The sequence below is a fragment of the Xenopus laevis genome, chromosome 7S (assembly GCF_017654675.1).
Source record: "Xenopus laevis strain J_2021 chromosome 7S, Xenopus_laevis_v10.1, whole genome shotgun sequence".
Taxonomy (NCBI): domain Eukaryota; kingdom Metazoa; phylum Chordata; class Amphibia; order Anura; family Pipidae; genus Xenopus; species Xenopus laevis.
This window is the reverse complement of record NC_054384.1, coordinates 68,008,167-68,027,104: the sequence shown is the minus strand read 5'-3', so window position 1 is coordinate 68,027,104 and position 18,938 is coordinate 68,008,167. Positions and strand designations below refer to the sequence as shown.

Below are 18,938 nucleotides of genomic sequence, written 5' to 3'. Positions count from 1 at the left end.
CTGATGAAAATATACTTTAACAAAGAAAAAAAACAAAACAATACAGTAGAACCCCCATTTTATGTTTTTCAGGGGACCAGAAAAAATGGTGTAAAATCCAGGAAAATGTTAAATAAGGGAAATGTGTTATGCATAATATAAGGTGGGACCACAAAACAACAATGTAAAATGAGGGAAAACTTAAAACCAGGCATGTAAAATTGAGGTTCTACTGTAATTTAAACGGCATTTGTAATGTTTTCATATCAGGGTAGCTTTTTTCAGATCTCTTTTCTCATAAAGTAGTCAAACATCAAACAAAAAAAGTCATGGAAGAGGTACTTGTGTTTCTGTAAACTTATTTAATATCAGAATATTACTTCCCACTCTCCCTGAACCACCCCCCTCCAAAAATATCTAGCTGAGAGATATTTCATTCCAGAAACATACAAACTTATGGGCTATAATGAATAAAAAGAGCTATTTCACAAACATACATCAGGATAATTATATATCAGCCATTCATGATCAATAAAAACATAGAATATGAATGTTAACTTTCTTGTAAAGAATACTCCAAAATCTTGGTTTTAGCCACTGTTAAGAGTGCATTACTGATGTACAAAGTGAATACAACCAGTAGAGTTTTTTTTGTATACAAAAAAAAAAAATACAGAAAGGGTACAGAACACTCCCTTTATTGGGAAAAACACAGCAAAGAAAGCTGTGAATGATCAATCCTAAAAGTGCAAAGACGCATTCTAGCCCACTTCCTGTCCCTCTAATCCAGCTACATTAGCATTTAAGAGGATATAGAATTAGCAGATCCAGCATTCTAAGTTGCTGCAGGCAGTGGTTGTACACATGTTGATGATGTCTACAAGGGCATTTACAAGATTTAAATGATATTAGCTAGCAATCATGTAATTGTCTGGTAATGTAGTGGAACAGAGAGGGCTCGTGAACTTGATAATACCCAAGAAGGAGCACCTGTAGATATTTGGTCACCTTCGGTGGTGCAAATCTGTCAGTTGACTGGCTCTCTGCCGCAGACAGGAGAGATGATTGTATGATCGCGTAATTTGTTTCCCCTCCTTGTTCCACTGTGCAAGCATCAGATCTGAGAGATTGTCTGAATTAAACACAAGGTTCCCTGTGGTTTAACAAAGGGTTCCCAGGTGACCTCTGTGGGAAGGTTTCAGGAGTAACAGCTAAACACTAACAGTAACTGGCACAAAAGTCTGCTATTTGCTAGCAGGGCAGTTTTCTCTCCCAAAACTGCTCAGATATACAGAGAATGGCTAAAAAATGAGCAGCAATCAATTCCAAAGCCTGATAAAGTTGCAGCTAATGCTGGAAGCGTAGGATTAAATACTTGGTTGTGGGTGAAGACACTTCTGAATATATCTCCAGCCTCAGGTGTAAATGGTGGATGGAATGGGAGGGTAAAAACTCAGCTAAGAGCACCTTGGCACTGTCAGTGCAAATATGGAGGCAGGCCACCAGGCAACTTTATTACTGGCCCTCAACATTATTTGTGGTGCCTGTGCCTGTCTCAAAAAGGGCATGGCTAGCTCAGTAGTGTTTTGGCAACCTATGCTAGTGTTCTGGAGGACAAGCAGCATCATCATAACCACTAACGCACGACATGTCTATTTGGTGTAACTGGCATGACCTTTCCCCTTATATCTGGGAAAGAAGCATGGTTGTGCCCTTTAAGGGCAATATCACACTGAACATGCATGATCAACAGCCTTGAAAGACTGACTGGGAAAATATGTGATTACTCTAAACATACCTACCACACTCCCTCTGCTGCTTGACTGCAGTACAGATGGGTTTGCCATGAACTCACCCATGTAACGAACAATAAAGGGTTGAAAATATACAACAATAAAAAAAGCAAGAAAACAATGTGCCTTAAATCAAAGACAAATAAATACATCTCTCATTTTTTCTTCACTTCTTGTAGAAATTGCTAAATACTTTTATATCTTATCACCACATCTCTGTACATTTGGTATCTTAATGTGGATCATGAGTTGGGGAGGCTGGAGCGAGTTGGCAGCAGACTGTGCACATGCGTGTTGTTCCCAAAGTAGGGTAAGGAACTGCAGGCAGATCCCTTCAAATCAGATGGGATTCCATGGACCAAGTTGAATAATCTCTGGATTTAACCCTTATCTGTAGGAAGCATTGCCTTATCTATGGACAAAAAAAATGAATACAACATTAGGATGTTTATGCCATGTAATACAAAGGGGTTAATGCAAAACCAATTATAGGGCATGTAAAGGCAAAAATGAAAAAGAAACCTATCACCAATATAATTTAATTAAAAAATGTGTACGGTTTTTTATAAGAAACCTGACTGTATGCAGTGAAATTCTCCCTTCATTTACTGCTGTGGATAGGAATTGTCAGATGGTCCCTAACTGCTGAGCAGGGAAACAATCATACTTATGAACAGCCTTACTTCCCAGCCATGCAGAACTCAAGCAGATTTGTTTATGACGATCCCTTAGCAGCACAGACCACACTGAGCATGTGCACAGTCTTAGTCTTGCAAAGATGTTTAGCAAAGATGTTTAACAAAGTTACAAGATGGTGACCCCCTGTAGCCAACTTTGAAAGCATAAATTATTTGTTTGATTAGGCTTGTGGTGCAGTAAGTTCATGTTTATATTTAGTATACAAAATACAGCATTTCTAGCCTTATTCTATTTTAGACTTTACATGCCCTTAAACTGTTACAATTTAAATGTTATATAATTGGTTCCTATGAGTTGCAGAATTTGAGCCTTGTATTACAATTCACCTGGGTGCAAAGTGAGGTTATTTGATAAGTAGCTCAGTCATCCTCACTTATTTTTATATTGCAGTATTTGTACGGCCCCCAATATGTTTCTTTCCATATGGTATTGTCCTTTCTTTGCACAGGATTCAATACCACAAGGGAATGAATGAATCAGTTGCTCCACTTGTACACAGTCAACAAACCCATTCAGATTGTGAAGTGGTGGGACAGACTTAGAATCGGTTAAAGGGGTAACATTTCAAATGTTTCATTTCTTAATTTACTTCTAACAAATAAACCTAAACAGAGATTTGTAATTGCTTAATCATGCATACAATTAGCTTACATAATAAAAGGAACAAGCTCAACAGTATTCATTGTTCTGTACTATAATTGAACACAAAACCCGTCCTGCAATCCAGAGAAAATATGTCTATCATTTTATACTGTGGTAGTAATTATACACTGAGGAGTTTAGACCAGTTTTAATAGAAGGTAAGAGTGAACAGGAAGACCATCAGTACAGAAAATAGAAGAGAGCTGGAACTCAGGCTGATAGGTGAAGTCTGTAGATGTCACACATGAATGCAAAGTAAGCAGGACCTGATTTATGGAAGCATTTGAAATCTGCACTGCCTGCATGCCTTAAACTGCCCGGGGAATATAGGAGGGCTTCATCTACAGAAGATTTATGTCCAATGCTTGATCAGAGAAGAGACCTGCTAACTATATGCATGCTAAAATTTGAGATGGAAATAAAAGCTGCTTATACCTGGATCTTCCTCCAAGACCCCTGACAAAGCCACCCTGTTACGATATGTGATATAATGATCTTCAAGCCCCTGCAAACAAACAGCAAAAATAAAGTTAACAGTAGAAAACAATTATATACTAGATTTTAGGCAATAACATGAAAAAAGCAAATTTCATATTTTTAACAGGGTCTTAACCTCGTGGATCTTTTTATACACCTGAAGGAACAGAGATTTTTTTTTTTACAGTTATGCTCTTCATCTGTTTATGGTTAATTCCAGAAACCTGTCCCATGACAAGACTTTGTTTAAAATAAAGAAAACTCTCGGAGCTCAATAAAAGGGAAATTGCAGTGACTACGGTCTTTAGAAGACAATAAATGTGCTGCAAGACTTTCTAACTAAAATAAAAAAGGAACACGCACCTCTGAAAGGTATAAAAACAAACGAGTCTGACATTTCTATTTTAATTTCCCAAAGTTACAATGTCATTATTTGTCATTTTATAAAAGCTATCCTTATCACAGCCACAACAGCTGCTCCTAGGCACAAGAATGTGTTATATAAAGATAGTGTTTCCAGTCAATAATAGCCTGAGACAGTACGCTTTACTGGATTTCTAAAATAAAGGGATTGTTAACAGTTCTTAATACAAACCCTTATACTAAAGAGCCAAATACTTTAAATATCTATAGGATGGTTACAAAGACATTTGTTCCAATAAATATGACCAGTGAAGCTTTAGGCTCACAGTTTTTTTTTTAGTCACAGCAGTGCTAATTAGAAATATCAGTTGGTTTTCAGTTTGGATAATATTTTAAAGTAATTTGCCTCCTTATTCTACATCCATTTTCAATTGCAGGAAAGATCATCATCATTTATTTATATAGCACCGACAAGATACACAGTGCTTTACCTTAGTTATAACAAAACAGGGAATAAATGGTAGATAACAAACAAGGGTTACAGAGAACAATAGGATAAGAGGGCCCTAAATTTAAGTTTACAAAGTAAAGGTTAGGGTACAATTGAGACATTAGGATTTTAGAAACAATTTTGTGATTTATGATACAGCAATGATTGATTAATTAAGGTACAGGTATAGGATCCCTTATCCGGAAACCCGATATCCAGAAAGCTCCGAAGTACAGAAAGTCTGTCTCCCATTTTATCCAAATAATCCAAATTTTTAAAAATGATTTCCTTTTTCTCTGTAATAATAAAACAGTAGCTTGTACTTGATCCCAACTAAGATATAATTAATCCTTATTGGAAGCAAAACCAGCCTATTGGGTTTATTTAATGTTTAAATTAATTTCTAGTAGACTTAAGGCATGAAGACCCAAATTACGGAAAGATCCATTATCTGGAATACCCCAGGTCCCGAGCATTCTGGATAACAGGTCCCATACCTGTACATTGAATAAGCTTCTTTAAACAGGTGGGTCTTTAAGGAGCGTTTGAAAGTTTGGAAAGAAGGAGAAAGTCTGACAGCTCAAGGCAGAGTTTCAGAGAAAAGCAGAAGCCCGAGAAAAGTCTTGTAGACGAGAATGGACAGAAGTGATGAGAGGAGAAGCGTGGCCAAGCAGAAGCAGAGCGAAGGTTTCGTGAAGGAGTGTATTTGGGAGATCAAAGATGAATTATAATGGGCCTTGAACGTGAGTGCTAGTAATTTGAATTTGATTCTTGAGGAGATTGGGAGCCAGTGAAGGGACATGCATAAGGGAGCAGCTGATATTGAGCGGCGAGATAGATGAATGAGTCTAGCAGCCGCATTTAGAACAGATTGGAGTTGTGAAAGGTGACTTGTTGGAATACATGCAAGGAGTAGGTTGCAGTAATCAAGGCAGTAGATGATGAGCGACTGAATCAGTGTTTTAGTTGATTCTGAACTGAGATATGGTCGTATTCAGGCAATGATGCGCAGTTGTATACGACAAGATTTTGCAAGTGTTTGAATGTGTGGTGAAAAAGACAGATGTGAGTCTAAGATAACTCCTATGCAGTGAGCCTGTGTGGTGGAATGAAAGGTGGTGTTGTTTACTGTGAGTGATATCTGAGGGACAGGGAAAGATCTTGGAGGAAATATAATGAGTTCTGTTTTTTGAGAGGTTCAGTTTCAGGTGGTGCTGTGACATCCAGGAGGAGACAGCAGAGAGACAATCTGTAACTTGGGAAAGGACAGAATTAGAAAGATCAGGAGTAGACAAGTAGAGTTGGGTGTCATCAGCATAAAGGTGATACTGAAGTCCAAATGACTGAATACGTTTTCCTAGCGAAGTTGTATAGAGCGAGAACAGCAGGGGGCCTAGAACAGAGCCTTGAGGAACTCCGACAGAGAGAGGGAATGTAGTAGAAGTAGAGTTAGAGAAGGCAACTTTAAAGAAACGGTCAGACAGATAATGATGTAAACCATGCAAGAGCACTGTCACGAATGCCAGCTGAGTATAGAATGTCTAGGAGGAGTGTGTGGTCAACTGTGTCAAAGGCTGCAGAGAGATCTAGAAGGATGAGTATGGAATAGTGACCTTTAGACTTTGCCAGCAGAAGATCAGTGGTTACTTTGGTGAGTGCAGTTTCAGTCGAGTGTGATGGGCGGAAGCCAGATTGCAGGGGGTCGAGAAGGGAGTTGTGAGCGAGATGCTGGATCAGGCGTTTGTAAACAAGCCTTTCTAGTAATTTGGATGTGAATGGAAGAAGGGAAACTGGACGATAGTTAGCGGGAGAGCTGGGATCAAGGCAAGGTTTTTTGAGGATAGGAGTGATTAGTGCTGGTTTGTATAAGGATGGAAAGGTACCAGTAGAGAGTGAAAGATTTAATAGGTGGGCAAGTGCAGGAGAGAGTGTATCAGAGATTGGATAGAGGAGGCGAGAGGCTATGGGTTCAAGGGAACAGGTTGTGGGTTTTGAGCAGGCTAGAAGTTTGCTAACTTCATCTAGTGTTGCAGGGGTGAAGGAGTTCAAAGTGTATGTGAGTGGACTGCACTTTAGTCTGAGATTGTTGTCAGACGGTATGCTCAGCCTAATGAGATCGATTTTTTCATTAAAGAAATGAGCAAGATCTTGGGCAGTTACATTAATAGATGGAGGGGGGCATAGGAGTGAGTTAAATGTGGCAAACAGTCGCTGTAGTTTAGAGGACAGAGTGGAGATTAAAGAAGAGAAGTATTGTTATCTAGCTAATGATAGAGCTCGATTGTAGCAGGAGAGCATGAATTTGAAGTGGATGAAGTCAGGATCAGTTTGTGACTTTCTCCACCGTCACTCAGCTTATCTACTGCATCTTCTGAGGTACCAGCTTACACCAGTGTGCCCCTCATTCACTTGCATGCCTACAATCACAGCACACTGGTTTGTTATGTGATGTCACATCATAGAGTTGCTGACCAACGCATTCCTGAGTGACAATCCCCTCCTGTACAACCTGTTGTTGCATGAATATTATACAAGTGAATTGGGAGGTGGTTTTGGATGATTAGTCCCGGCAGCCATGATCTTTATGGGGGGGGGGGAAGAGGGGGTGCACAATCACACTGAAATACTTCAGTTACATAAAAAGTGATGAAATCTGTTACACACAGAAAAGTTCAAGCAGTATGCACAACATGTTACTGTCCATTCTACATTCTAATAACAGAATGGCATTTAACCTTGAGCTTCTTCTGCAACACAGCAATTCTGTACTAGTGTCATGTTCTATAATCTTTGATAATAACCACTTATGGCTTAAATCTAAAACCCTGATATCTACAGTTATTTCAGTGCTTACCTTGAGCTGCTGCAAGTCTGATTCAATGGTTTCAATGTAATGAAGCATTTGATCAAAAGCCTCTGAAGATGATGCAGGCTCGAGGGCATTGAAGGCCAGCCTCTCTTCCCCATGCAAAGAATCGTTTGGATCTCCTTGGTTGGAGTAGTGTGAGGCAGAGAGATCATCATCCGTGGAGCTCTCTGGCACATTCTCATAGCCATCCAGTATCAGGTAGTTTTCTGAAGGCAGAAACAAAGCAATGTTAAGACTAGAGGATTAAAGTAGCATTGCCTCAAATGACAGGATTCAAAGCCTACCTGATGATCTGAATTGTGCCTCTTCAATGTGCTTTTCTCTTCTGGAGCCATCTACATATATATCACTATGTGGTTCCTGTGCATCAAAAAACTGTTCCCCACTCTCTTCCAATATCTCAGCAACACAATCTGGGCCAGTGTTTCCATGTTCAGAACCTTTGTCTATAGCCCTGTGCAGAGCATGTAGATCTTTATTTAAGTCAGACTCCCTGCTTCCCCTGTTCTGCTTATTCAAGCTTGAAACCCTTGTAAGATTTTGATCCTTTGTTTTATGGCTGCAAAATCGTTGAAAGTTTTCTTCTTCCTCTTTCTGGAGGAACTTCAGCTGTTGCTCCAGTAACTGTTTTAGCAGTCCCACTGGGGGGGGGGGAGAGAGAAAGAGAGAGAGAGAGAGAGAGAGAGAGAGAATGAATTTGTAAGCATTAACATGCTAAATGCTTGGCGTATGTGTTTGCTAGCACAAAAAACTGACTTAAAACCTGTAATAATACATTTAAAGTCAAAAGAGGTAATAAAACATCACTAAAACACATACTGATAAATAAAAGGACATCATTTTATCATCCATGCAAAGATCACACCATGTATCATTAAGATGAACACAAAGGGAAAGTGCACCAGTGAACTTTTAGGAATTATTCTAAGCAATCCTTTGATTGGTCTTCATTATTTTTTTTTTGTATGATTTTGGAAGCATAAGTATTCTGCTGGTTTCCAGCCTGCAAGTGCAACCAAATAACAGACTGACCATTTTGTTTGATTTGATTATGAAATGCTTCTTTATTCATCTTTCACACTTTCAAATCTGCTTTATGGTTGGTAGGAAGGTTAAAGGGATTCTGTCATGGGAAAACATGTTTTTTTTTTTCAAAACGCATCAGTTAATATTGCTGCTCCAGCAGACTTCTGCACTGAAATCCATTACTCAAAAGAGCAAACAGATTTTTTTTATATTCAGTTTTGAAATCTGACATGGGGCTAGACATTTTGTCAATTTCCCAGCTGCCCCATGTCATGTGACTTGTGCCAGCACTTTAGGAGGGAAATGCTTTCTGGCAGGATGTTTTTCCTTCTCAATGTAACTGAATGGAACACAGTGGGACATGGGTTTTTACTATTAAGTGCTGTTCTTAGATCTACCAGGCAGTGGTTATCTTGTGTTAGGGAGTTGTTATCTGGTTACCTTCCCATTGTTCTGTTGTTAGGCTGCTGGGGGGGGGGAAAGGGGAGGGGGTGATATCACTCCAACTTGCAGTACAGCAGTAAAGAGTGATTGAAGTTTATCAGAGCACAAGTCACATGACTTGGGGCAGCTGAGAAACTGACAATATGTTTAGCCACGTGTCAGATTTCAAAATTAAATATAAAAAAATCTGTTTGCTCTTTTGAGAAATGGATTTCAATGCAGTATTCAGCTGGAGCAGCACTATTAACTGATTCATTTTAAAAAAAAAATTTCCCATGACAGTCTCCTGTATATATTATATTCATATTATGACGAACTATTACTTTTCTGAGTGAAGAATTTTACTAATGATCATAAAAATCCCTTTCCTTTGCATATAATGAAATCTCCTTACTCGCAGTAGTATGTGAACCTTCTGTCACTTGCACATCTCTTAAGATACCACTGTAATGATCCTGCCCACACTTGCTTTTATACAGCCCTTGTTCTTGCTTTTTTACTGCTAAATAAAGGGATACTATCACAGGGAATATCCCACCTCCCAAAAAAAAACCACTTAACACTTTTCAAGCAGAATCCTGTGCTGAAATCAGTTTCTAAAAGAGCAAATAGATTGATATTTAATTTTGAAATGTGACATGAGGCAAGTCATTTTCTTTCTTTCCCAAGTCCCCTCAGCTTTGTGACTTGGGCTCTGATAAGCTTCAGTCTTGCTTGCTTGACTGCATGTTGAAATCATGCCAAACCCCACTTCTCCCAGAAGCTGATATCTTGCAAAGAGAGAATGTTTGCTCAGCCTATAAACAAAGCAATGGAACAAGACAAGATAACAGGAGCACCATGTTTCTATACTGCTGCCACTGCTCTGCTTCAGAATAATAGTGCATTCTGATTTGATAGTTTGATACGCAAACTTTTTTTTTTTGATGTATTGTCACCGCTGTCAGGGAAAACCAGCCGTGGTCAAATCAACCCTAACTAACAGTCATAGCTCCTGATAGCATCAAATGAAAATTACGACAGTATCCCTTTGAGAACACCTTTGGCCTTTCTTCCTTCAGTCGTTGATACTGTTAAAGTGGACCCGTCACCCAAAAAAATGATTCAGAATCCTATTTTATCATATTAGTCAAGCAAAATGAACTTTAATTACACAATATAAATTATTTGAATCTTGTTTCCTTCATTCTGGAAATGTATAATTGTAGCAAGCAGGCAGAAGCCATTTTGTGGACACTGTTATTAGGGCAAGTCTTGCATCAGCACAGAATCTTGTTTGTATACCAGAATAGGGGACCCAATGTCCATCCCATTTCCTGGTTACACAATTAAACAGTAAAGAGAACTGGGGAATATGTGGAGAGCAGTGACATCTAGGAAGTGCTGAATGGAAAGTGAAAGTAATTGTCTGCCCCGCCTCTATGCCTAAGGCTGACAATATTTGATTTGAGATGTGTAAATGAGAGTACAACAGCTATGAATGCTTTAATAAAAAATAGAAATTGGATATCATGTTTAATTTGAAAAAGGAATTTTATAATACCAATTTGTGTGTCTGGGTGACAGGTCCGCTTTAATCCTGTTGAAACATTGCCCCATACCATTAATACTGTAATTTAGCTTTCTCGAGTTTATGGTATCTTAGAATCCAGCAGATCTCACTTGCTGACTTAAGAACTAAGTATTGCCACCCAAAATAACAAAATCACACATTAGAACAATGACTGAAATGAAACCAAAATCCATTTCTTATACAAAACCTGTATAACTGCATTGCATTTAAAAAAAAATGTCACCTGTCCAAAACAGTTAGAGGGCTCATCTACCCCAAAAAAAAATTCTTGCATAAAGTAATAAAATGTAATTCTAAGCAATTTTATATTACATATACATGTCTGATGTTTTACTGTATGTCTGGTGCCTCTACAATGTTTAAACTATTAACTAGGAAGACTATCTTCAACTCACAGTTTCTCAGTGCATGCACTGCCAGGTGATGCTCTGTAGATGGATGACAGGAGGAGGGACTGGTGCTGCATCTGAAGTCTTGCTGATTCTGATCTTTAAGAATACCCGCATGGTGAGGGAGGATGCTGCCATGTGTTGGTGATGGAGAAAAGGATTTTGGCTGAACTAAACTTTCAGTGTCTTTGTCTAAGTGAAATAAGAATAGCAAATCAGATACATTTGAAAACATTCAAGAATATATACTATTTTAAAGATATTTTTAGCTGGTGGATATTGAAGTTTATTTTACTGTTTATCAGTAGTGCAGTAGAATGGTTGAGTGTTCAGATTTCCCCCCATCCTCATAGCTGCATCACTGTAAAACATCTCAAGCCCCCTTGTACCTGGTCTCTAAATGCAGAATTTGATACTGGTGTTGGCTACCTGGTAGTCACCATCGAACTGGAATGTGCACAGTGAAAGCAATTTGGTGTCAATTACGCCAAACACCTTACACGACAAGACCAAACATGGGTAAGAGGGTAACTTTGCACAATCACAGCTATGCTGTTGGAGGAAGCAGAAGTGCCGCAAACTTAAAGGGGAACTATCATGAAAATTTAATATAAGCTTCAGCATACTGAAATAAGAAACTTTCATCTGTTTCTCTTCATTCTCTCTTCTTTTCATGCAGGAGTTGGGTATAAGATATTTATTGACAGTTAGATCCAATATATATTATAAGGGGGGCTCCTTTTGCCTAGAAGATGTATTAGAGCTCACTCTATTAAAATCACCAGAAATCCTGTCTCTCTACATGCTGAATTTGTGCAAAAGGCATTTTTTTAGATTTTATTTGTACTGGAATCAGTTATTTGAGTGAGCTCTAAATCATCTGCTAGGAAAGGAAACCCCCCCCCCCATGAGATATATTGGTTTGAACGGACACCCAACTGCTGCATGAATACAGAATGAAGAGAAACAGATGCTGACAGTGGGATAGTGAACATCAACTTGATTATTTCAGAGGCGATGCAAAATATTTAATAGATTATATTTAGAAAGTTTCTATATGATGACGTTTATATTAAATTTACACAAAAAAGTAAAAAAAAATTGATAAAGTAAATGTGCTATAATTGTGAATTTACAGAAATTATGGTGCCAACTCTTTACAGTAAACAAACTGCAGTTACCTGTTCTGTGCCTATGAAGAAGTCTTTCGTCTTCTTTGTCATTTGACAATTTTTGCTGATCTTCGTGTTCTTCCCTGCAAATGTATATCAGAAACAAAGGGATTTTACTGCTAATAATGCATTATGTAGGCCCATACAATCACTAAAGGGCAATGGGTGTTCTGTTCTTTTTCCTCTTAGTCTCTGTACCTCCTCCTATCATCAAGGTCCTGATATACAGTATCTTCTAATTATAAGACTAAAGATACTGAATTAGCCTTTAATCTCCAAGATTGCCAGTTCGTTGAAAATTGTTCCTTTGAATCATATGTAGTCTGACATAATCAACAAACTGAAAGTTACTGCAAACCTTTATTTATGTTTTGTAAAGACACCTAATACTTATTTTTAAGTTGTCCATAGATACACAGATATTAATCCTTGTATGATGAAAAGTTGGATAGCGATCGTTCGCTTCAATGCAAAAATCTAAAACAAACCATTCAGATTTAAATTGTAGAATCAAAGCAGGGTAAATAAAAAAATTAGACGAAGTTCTGGCCATTAATTGATAGACAGTAGTCATACAAATGATACACGAACAGGAGGATGGCACTCCGGTAAAAACAGGTTTTTATTGCTGGGTACTGTAGGAATACTTAGGCCTATGTATTCCTACAGTACCCAGCAATAAAAACCTGTTTTTACCGGAGTGCCGTCCTCCTGTTCGTGTATCTATTGTTGGCAGTGGGGACGCTGCGGACTGAGCAACCGGCACTACAGGGGAGTTCGAAGCGGTCCTAATTGGTTTCGTAGTCATACAAATGTTACGTCCTGCAATAGTAGTCAGAGTCACCTATGGATAGGCAAATACATGCAAAGATATAGTTACCCCACAAATTTTCTAACCTGTCTGGTCTAATAAATGGTACGGAAATTGTCGGGACAACACAGTCAGTCTGAAAACTGGATGAAATCTGTGCGTCTATGGCCAGCTTTAGTTAGAGCATTGGAACACCCTCTGCACCCTTAGTCACAATCAAGGGATCTAGTAGGTTACTCTCCTACCCTTTAAACAGGTTGTACAGGTCATGTGATTTCTTGAGCGATACCTTTATTTGTGGAGTTCTACCTTTTGAGAAGATCCATTTAAATTAATCTTTCACAAGTCCATGCAAATGAAATTACTTTCACGGATACCAACATTGAACAGTACAGATCCAAGGGTACATACCCCTATATGTGCTTGCAAGTTACACCACATTACATTCACATAATTAAGGGTGGATTCATACAACTGACAAGGCATGATAGCTTTAGAAAGGATATCCTGGGGTCATGAGAGCAGGACAAGTGCATGGATGAGGCATCCACACCACAAGGCTGCCTTTATATAGGGAATGATGCATCTCCTGTTGCAAACTATAAGGATATGATAATTAACAGAGATAATTAAACATCTTCATATTTTACCACAGGGTTACATTATTCCTTATAATACTCACGTTTCAGTAAATCAAGTTACACAAATGACATCACTGAACACAGATTGCAAGATTATAATTTTCAAGATATGCAAAGGCTCTTGGGTATTATACAATTATAATGCATCATAGTTATTTTACTTGAATTCAAAGATAGGTGGGGCTGAATTTAAGAACTATGAATGTACATATCAGTAAAAGTGGTTTGTAAGACTCATGGTAAATTAATGTAGAGGAGATATTTTATCATATGTTTATAAAAATGGAGGTAAACACATATGTTAATTGTAGGGCAGATATAAAAGGAGAATAACAAGCAGCATCTTACAGTGTTTCTCCCAAAGCCCTTTTCCTGTTTTGCCCATATGAAAGTTACATTGAATTTACCAGAGCACCAAAATATTAAAATTCTTGTATACTCACTCGCTGTCCAGGTCTGGGTCAGTCTGCTGTAACTGAGCAGGCTGAGAATTTTCAGTCTTCGATGTTGCAGCCATGCTTGTTATGAGGTCTTGCCACCTTATGGTAAGGGAATGTGAAATAATATTAGTTCAAAGGATATAGTAAAAGTTGAACTGCTTGGTGCCATAAGGTTTTTACCCTAATGTTGCATTAATATTTCAGATTTCTAGGAGGACAAAAAAAAAAAAAAAAAACCAGAAGGGAGCACGATGTTAATATTCACCCCGTATTAGACTAGCAAAACCGACCTGCTCACTGAATATGCAAAGAGGGATGGAACTGGTGTCTGTTGTGAGAAGGTTTACACAATATAATATATAAATGAGTATCCGAACTCCAAGGCTAATAGTTTCAGCAAAGGGAGGGGGTGCACGGTAATTTTGTATACACTAATTATCTTCAGACCAGCACACCCAGGTATAAAAACTCAAATTATTTATTGTTGCATAGTATCAATGCCCGAGATTCTTTCTGGCTTTATAAAGGACACACAGGTTGTCTGAAACATTGCTGCTAAGTGATGCACTGATTTTCTAATATATCTTTTTGGCAATATACGAGTGCTGCTTCTTCCTTTCACAATTCTATATAATATGGGGATGTGACGGCGTCTCCGATTGGAGCGAGCACCGAAAAGCACAGCAAGTATACTTTTAAGAGTGCTGGGGCACCCATTGCATAAGTTAGTTCTCCTCCAAGGTAAAAATGCGAACAGCTTACCCATTTTTCTCAGAAACAGAATTGGCCATCAGCTCGTAAATCTGTGCCCCATTTTCTGACATGGATATAACAAAGAATGCCTTGTTATCTGTAAAACAAAACAGGAAATGAAATTGGACAGAAAGGGAAAAAGTGGGAACAAAGGACTGCCGGGAACTATTATCATTGATATGATCTTACCTGGAGCTACGGGTTCTGGGCAAATACACACAGACCACCTACATTAGCTGGTGAGCTCTTCCTAATTTCATCACCTAGTGAACATCGGAATTCTCAAAAAACTTGGATGCATGCAGTCGGTGATTAATGGAATGACAGAACCAGGGTGTTGACACCTAGGTCCTTAACATTGCTGGAAGAGTCTAGATTTTGACTGGCGATATGGGAGTGATTGCTTTTTTAAAGTTGAACTATAGAAGTGCAGAGTCTGGGGTTTATATAATTCAGTTAGTGTGGGCCATTTTCAGAGCTGTGTTTTTTTTTTGCTCTCTTTGGAGTAATTATTTTGCTTTCTGGCAGAAGAAGAAAAGAACGTTCCTGCCAAACCTTAAAAACAAGGTCTTAGAACAGAAATGTTATCAAACCAATGCGTCTCAGTCATTGTCAAAGGCTAAAACGTTCCTCCAGAATTCTATCCATTCAATCACAAACAAACTGTATATGTATTAGGAAATATACAAGCAGGAAAGCAGACATTACTTTTACAGAAATAAAGAAAAGCATTTTTGCAAAACTTTTTTTTTTAAATTATAACAATATGATATAAATTATGTATATTTTTATTTATATAGTGTTACTTATGTATGCAGTGCCATACAGCAAAACAGTAAATTAATAGAGCACGCGGAAACCTGTTTCTAAGGTAGCTCTAAAGTAGCCTTAAAGAGAAAGTATACCCCTTTATTTCAACATTGGTGCAATGAATAGGGCTTGTGCTGAACAAACCTTTTGCCTACTTAAATTAGGAAATATCCATGGCTTACCGTATATTTTCTTGCTCTGAACAGGGCAGCATTTGAAAATGAAACTAAAGACTTTGTTTCCAATGTGCAAAGTCAAACAAATCAGCAGCCCATATAGAAGCCTCCCTTCCCCCTGCTATAAGTATTATTTTAGATAAAGTGCAGCTATACAGAAGGCTTCTCAGTGGACTACTGATTTGTTTGACTTTGCTTATTGGGACCAGGAAGTAGGGTGTGACTTTAGTTTCATCTTTGAATGTTGCCCTGTTTAGTGCAAGAAATAACAAAAAAAAAAAAACCCAAACATTTCCTAATCATAACAATAGGAAAATTATGTTCAGCGCTAACCTTCTTCCTTGAATTAATCTTGAGTTTTGTGCTCCACATTAGAAAAAGATCCCTTATCCAAAATATGCTATGTCTCAAAAATCCCATGACTAGTATCCCCTAAAATGGACAGCAAACTCCCCTTGTTCAAAATGTGTACAGTGAAAAGGGCATGTGGTAAAATATACCCTTTGACATTTAGGGTTACCACATGCCAGAGTTCTACTTGTTTCACCTAAGAAAGAACAAGCTCCACCATGTAATTATTTATCATGCATCCCTGTTAAGTACAGTATACAATAGCTTAAAGGAGAAGGAAAGGTAAAAACTAAGTAAGCTTTATCAGAAAGGTCAATATAAATATACCGGTAACAGGGGCGGAACTACCGGGGGAGCAGGGGGTGCGAGCGGGCCAGGGCCTGCACCCCCTCAGGGCCCCCCGGCAGTCCGCCCGCCACATGTTCCCCGGCCAGTTCCGGGTGACGGAGGGGGGTTGGGGCCCGGCTGTGCGCCCGCCCCCCTCTAGTTCCGTTTCTGACCGGTAAACCATCAAAGTAATGCTGCTCTGAGTCCTCTGTCAAAAGAAACACCACATTTCTTTCATTCTATTGTGTACACAAGGGCTTCTGTATCAGACTTCCTGTTTTCATCTTAAACCTCCAGGGCTAGGGCTTGAGCATGCTCAGTTTGCTCCTCTCTCCCTCTTCCCCCCTCCCTGCTGTAATCTGAGCCCAGAGCTATGAGTAAGCAGAAAGAGTCTCAGGCAGGAGGTGATATCACACCAAGCTAATATGGCAGCTGCTATCCTAAACAATCAGAGAGCTTCTAGAGCTGTTAACTCAAGTATGGTAAATCATTCTGCAGAATAAATATAGTGTTTTAGCTTGCACTATTGGCAATGAATTGCTTCGGTAACTTTCCTTCTGTTTTAAAAACATTCTTCTAAAAACACTTATGGCTCCCCCAACTCATTACATCTTTTATTATTTATCTCTATATGCTCTTGTTTGACTCATCTGTTCTTTTCAGAGGCACTAGTTGTATGCACTAAATTCTGTACGTACCAGTTAAGAGCACTAGCATAGCTTCTGATCCATTCTTGGTATTTTGGGTTTTCTACTGCCTATATTACTTTATGTTTATATCTGCATAACTTAATTGCAATATTTGTCTGCCCATGTATTGTAAAACTGAACAATGCCTTGCGTACATGAGGTGCATACAGAGAAACATATACATACATCTAATACTTCACACTTAAAAAAGGGCCACAAATGCTTATACATGTTTTGCATCCCAAAAATAAAAAGAAGTGTTGCTAGTTACTCTGTAACTCACCTGTTGCCACCTGTCGCACTAGCACAGTGTTGAGTTTGATAACAGGACTGAAGATATGTTTGCTCTCTGAAGTTGCAGCCAGAATCTTGCTTACGCATCTCAGAATTAACTTGTCATCTTGTCTCTGAAGTAAAACCAAAATGTCCTCTAGCAGCAGAGAGTAAAGATCTACAGATATAAAATAGAATAAATATATAAAAATCAACAATATAAAAAATAATTACAAAAGTTATACAATATCAAACTGCCAAATAGACAATACCTTGTAAAATGCATTTATTGTCTATCAAATGTCTTCTGTTATTGAATACACTATACAGTGAAATTAAAACATCCAAAAAGGTTTTTGTGTGACATTGGCTCATGATAGAATAAAAAAGTTAAATGGGAACAATTGTGATAATAAACATGAGCTGCATCTCGTGAACATAAGGGGCTTTTTACATTTTAATCAGTTAAATATTCTGCACCTGTTCAGTCACTTTCTAATATTCCTCCTTCAGCAATATGTTTCTACTACAGGTAGGTCAAATCCATTTCCTGAGATAATGTATAAAAGTGAATGGTTTCAAAATAGCCAACTCTGACACAAAGCTGTATGTAAAGAGAGAGATTGCTGAGGGAAACATTGAGTGAACTGCTAATATTTCAAATATTTCGTCGGCTGACGATAATATCTCTGCATGTATTGCAGATCATACGATTTTCAGAGGGAGACTGTCACCAGCTTTGGTCAGACATATTTTTCATACGATTGCTGTCAGGGGCAGAACATTGGCTGATCTGTTCTTTTGTACATTATTTGATCGGAATGGTTAGTGGCAAGTCAGAGAGTAGGATGATTCGTACTATCGGATCTTTGCGTCTATGGCCAGCTTTATACACATGGTCTTTAGCAAAAAAACAGGCATGGTTGATGCATGAACAATGGCATTCATCTATGTGTGACCCCAGTTAATATGAGGTCACATTTACATGAATATATGTCTGTGTGCATCAGCCTACTCTCACCAATAGGGGTCACTCATAAGCCCACGCTGTGAGAGAGTTTAGATACAGATAGCTGCTGTTTTGTCAGTTGGGAAGAAGCAGCACACCAGTAATATTGGCTTTGTGTCTCCACTCATTTTCTTTTACAGAATCACTGTAGCCATGGCCACAACGTGGGCCTGTAACATATGCAGGGGGGCCTTTCAGTTGCTTAGACATGTCTGTTTTTTTTTTTTTTTTTTACATTTTCCAGAGTATTGCATTCCTTGTACTTGTTTCAATCTTTGTTAGTTCATACACCCTGTGTTAGGGTAACACGTGTTCAATTACCTCTATTTGTACAAGATTTGCCACTTGATATTGATTGAACTGGTCCAAACCCCATTAGCAATAGTTTTCTTACATTTTTTAGTGTGATGAGCATCAAAAACATCTAAATCATTAAAATGACCGCACTTTCTATTAAATTCTATAGAAAGTTCTGGGTTTATTTGCAGCATTTATTAACTGCTCTGCAGTTTCAGCTATTTTTAGGTGAATGTGTATGGGACACAATGCATTTACTCCACCCAGCGGGAACAACTCAAAAACAGCAGATATCACCCATTATGTATTATTATTATGAACACATTAATGAAGTGCAAACATATTTCACAATGCTGTACAATAATTGGATGTGTAGATTGAACAAACAGATTACAAACAAAACAATCAATACCTTATACAAAAAGCAAAGAGGCATCCCCATCAC

The 18,938-nt window shown here is 38.3% G+C and overlaps 1 protein-coding gene across 1 annotated transcript in view; it reads right to left on the bottom strand.

Annotated features, from left to right (window-relative positions):
- Positions 1-323: 323 nt before the first annotated feature.
- Positions 324-18,938, bottom strand: part of arhgef12.S (Rho guanine nucleotide exchange factor 12 S homeolog) — a gene marked incomplete at its 5' end in the record, with an annotated part of 95,405 nt that continues 76,790 nt past the window's right edge. Inside the window, 11 exon segments of the mRNA NM_001089294.1 lie at positions 324-2,184; positions 3,549-3,618; positions 7,298-7,518; positions 7,597-7,953; positions 10,751-10,936; positions 11,926-11,999; positions 13,812-13,907; positions 14,571-14,658; positions 17,198-17,279; positions 17,281-17,304; positions 17,307-17,365. Of these exon segments, the coding sequence (NP_001082763.1) occupies positions 2,153-2,184; positions 3,549-3,618; positions 7,298-7,518; positions 7,597-7,953; positions 10,751-10,936; positions 11,926-11,999; positions 13,812-13,907; positions 14,571-14,658; positions 17,198-17,279; positions 17,281-17,304; positions 17,307-17,365 (1,289 nt within the window). The 3' untranslated portion in view covers positions 324-2,152.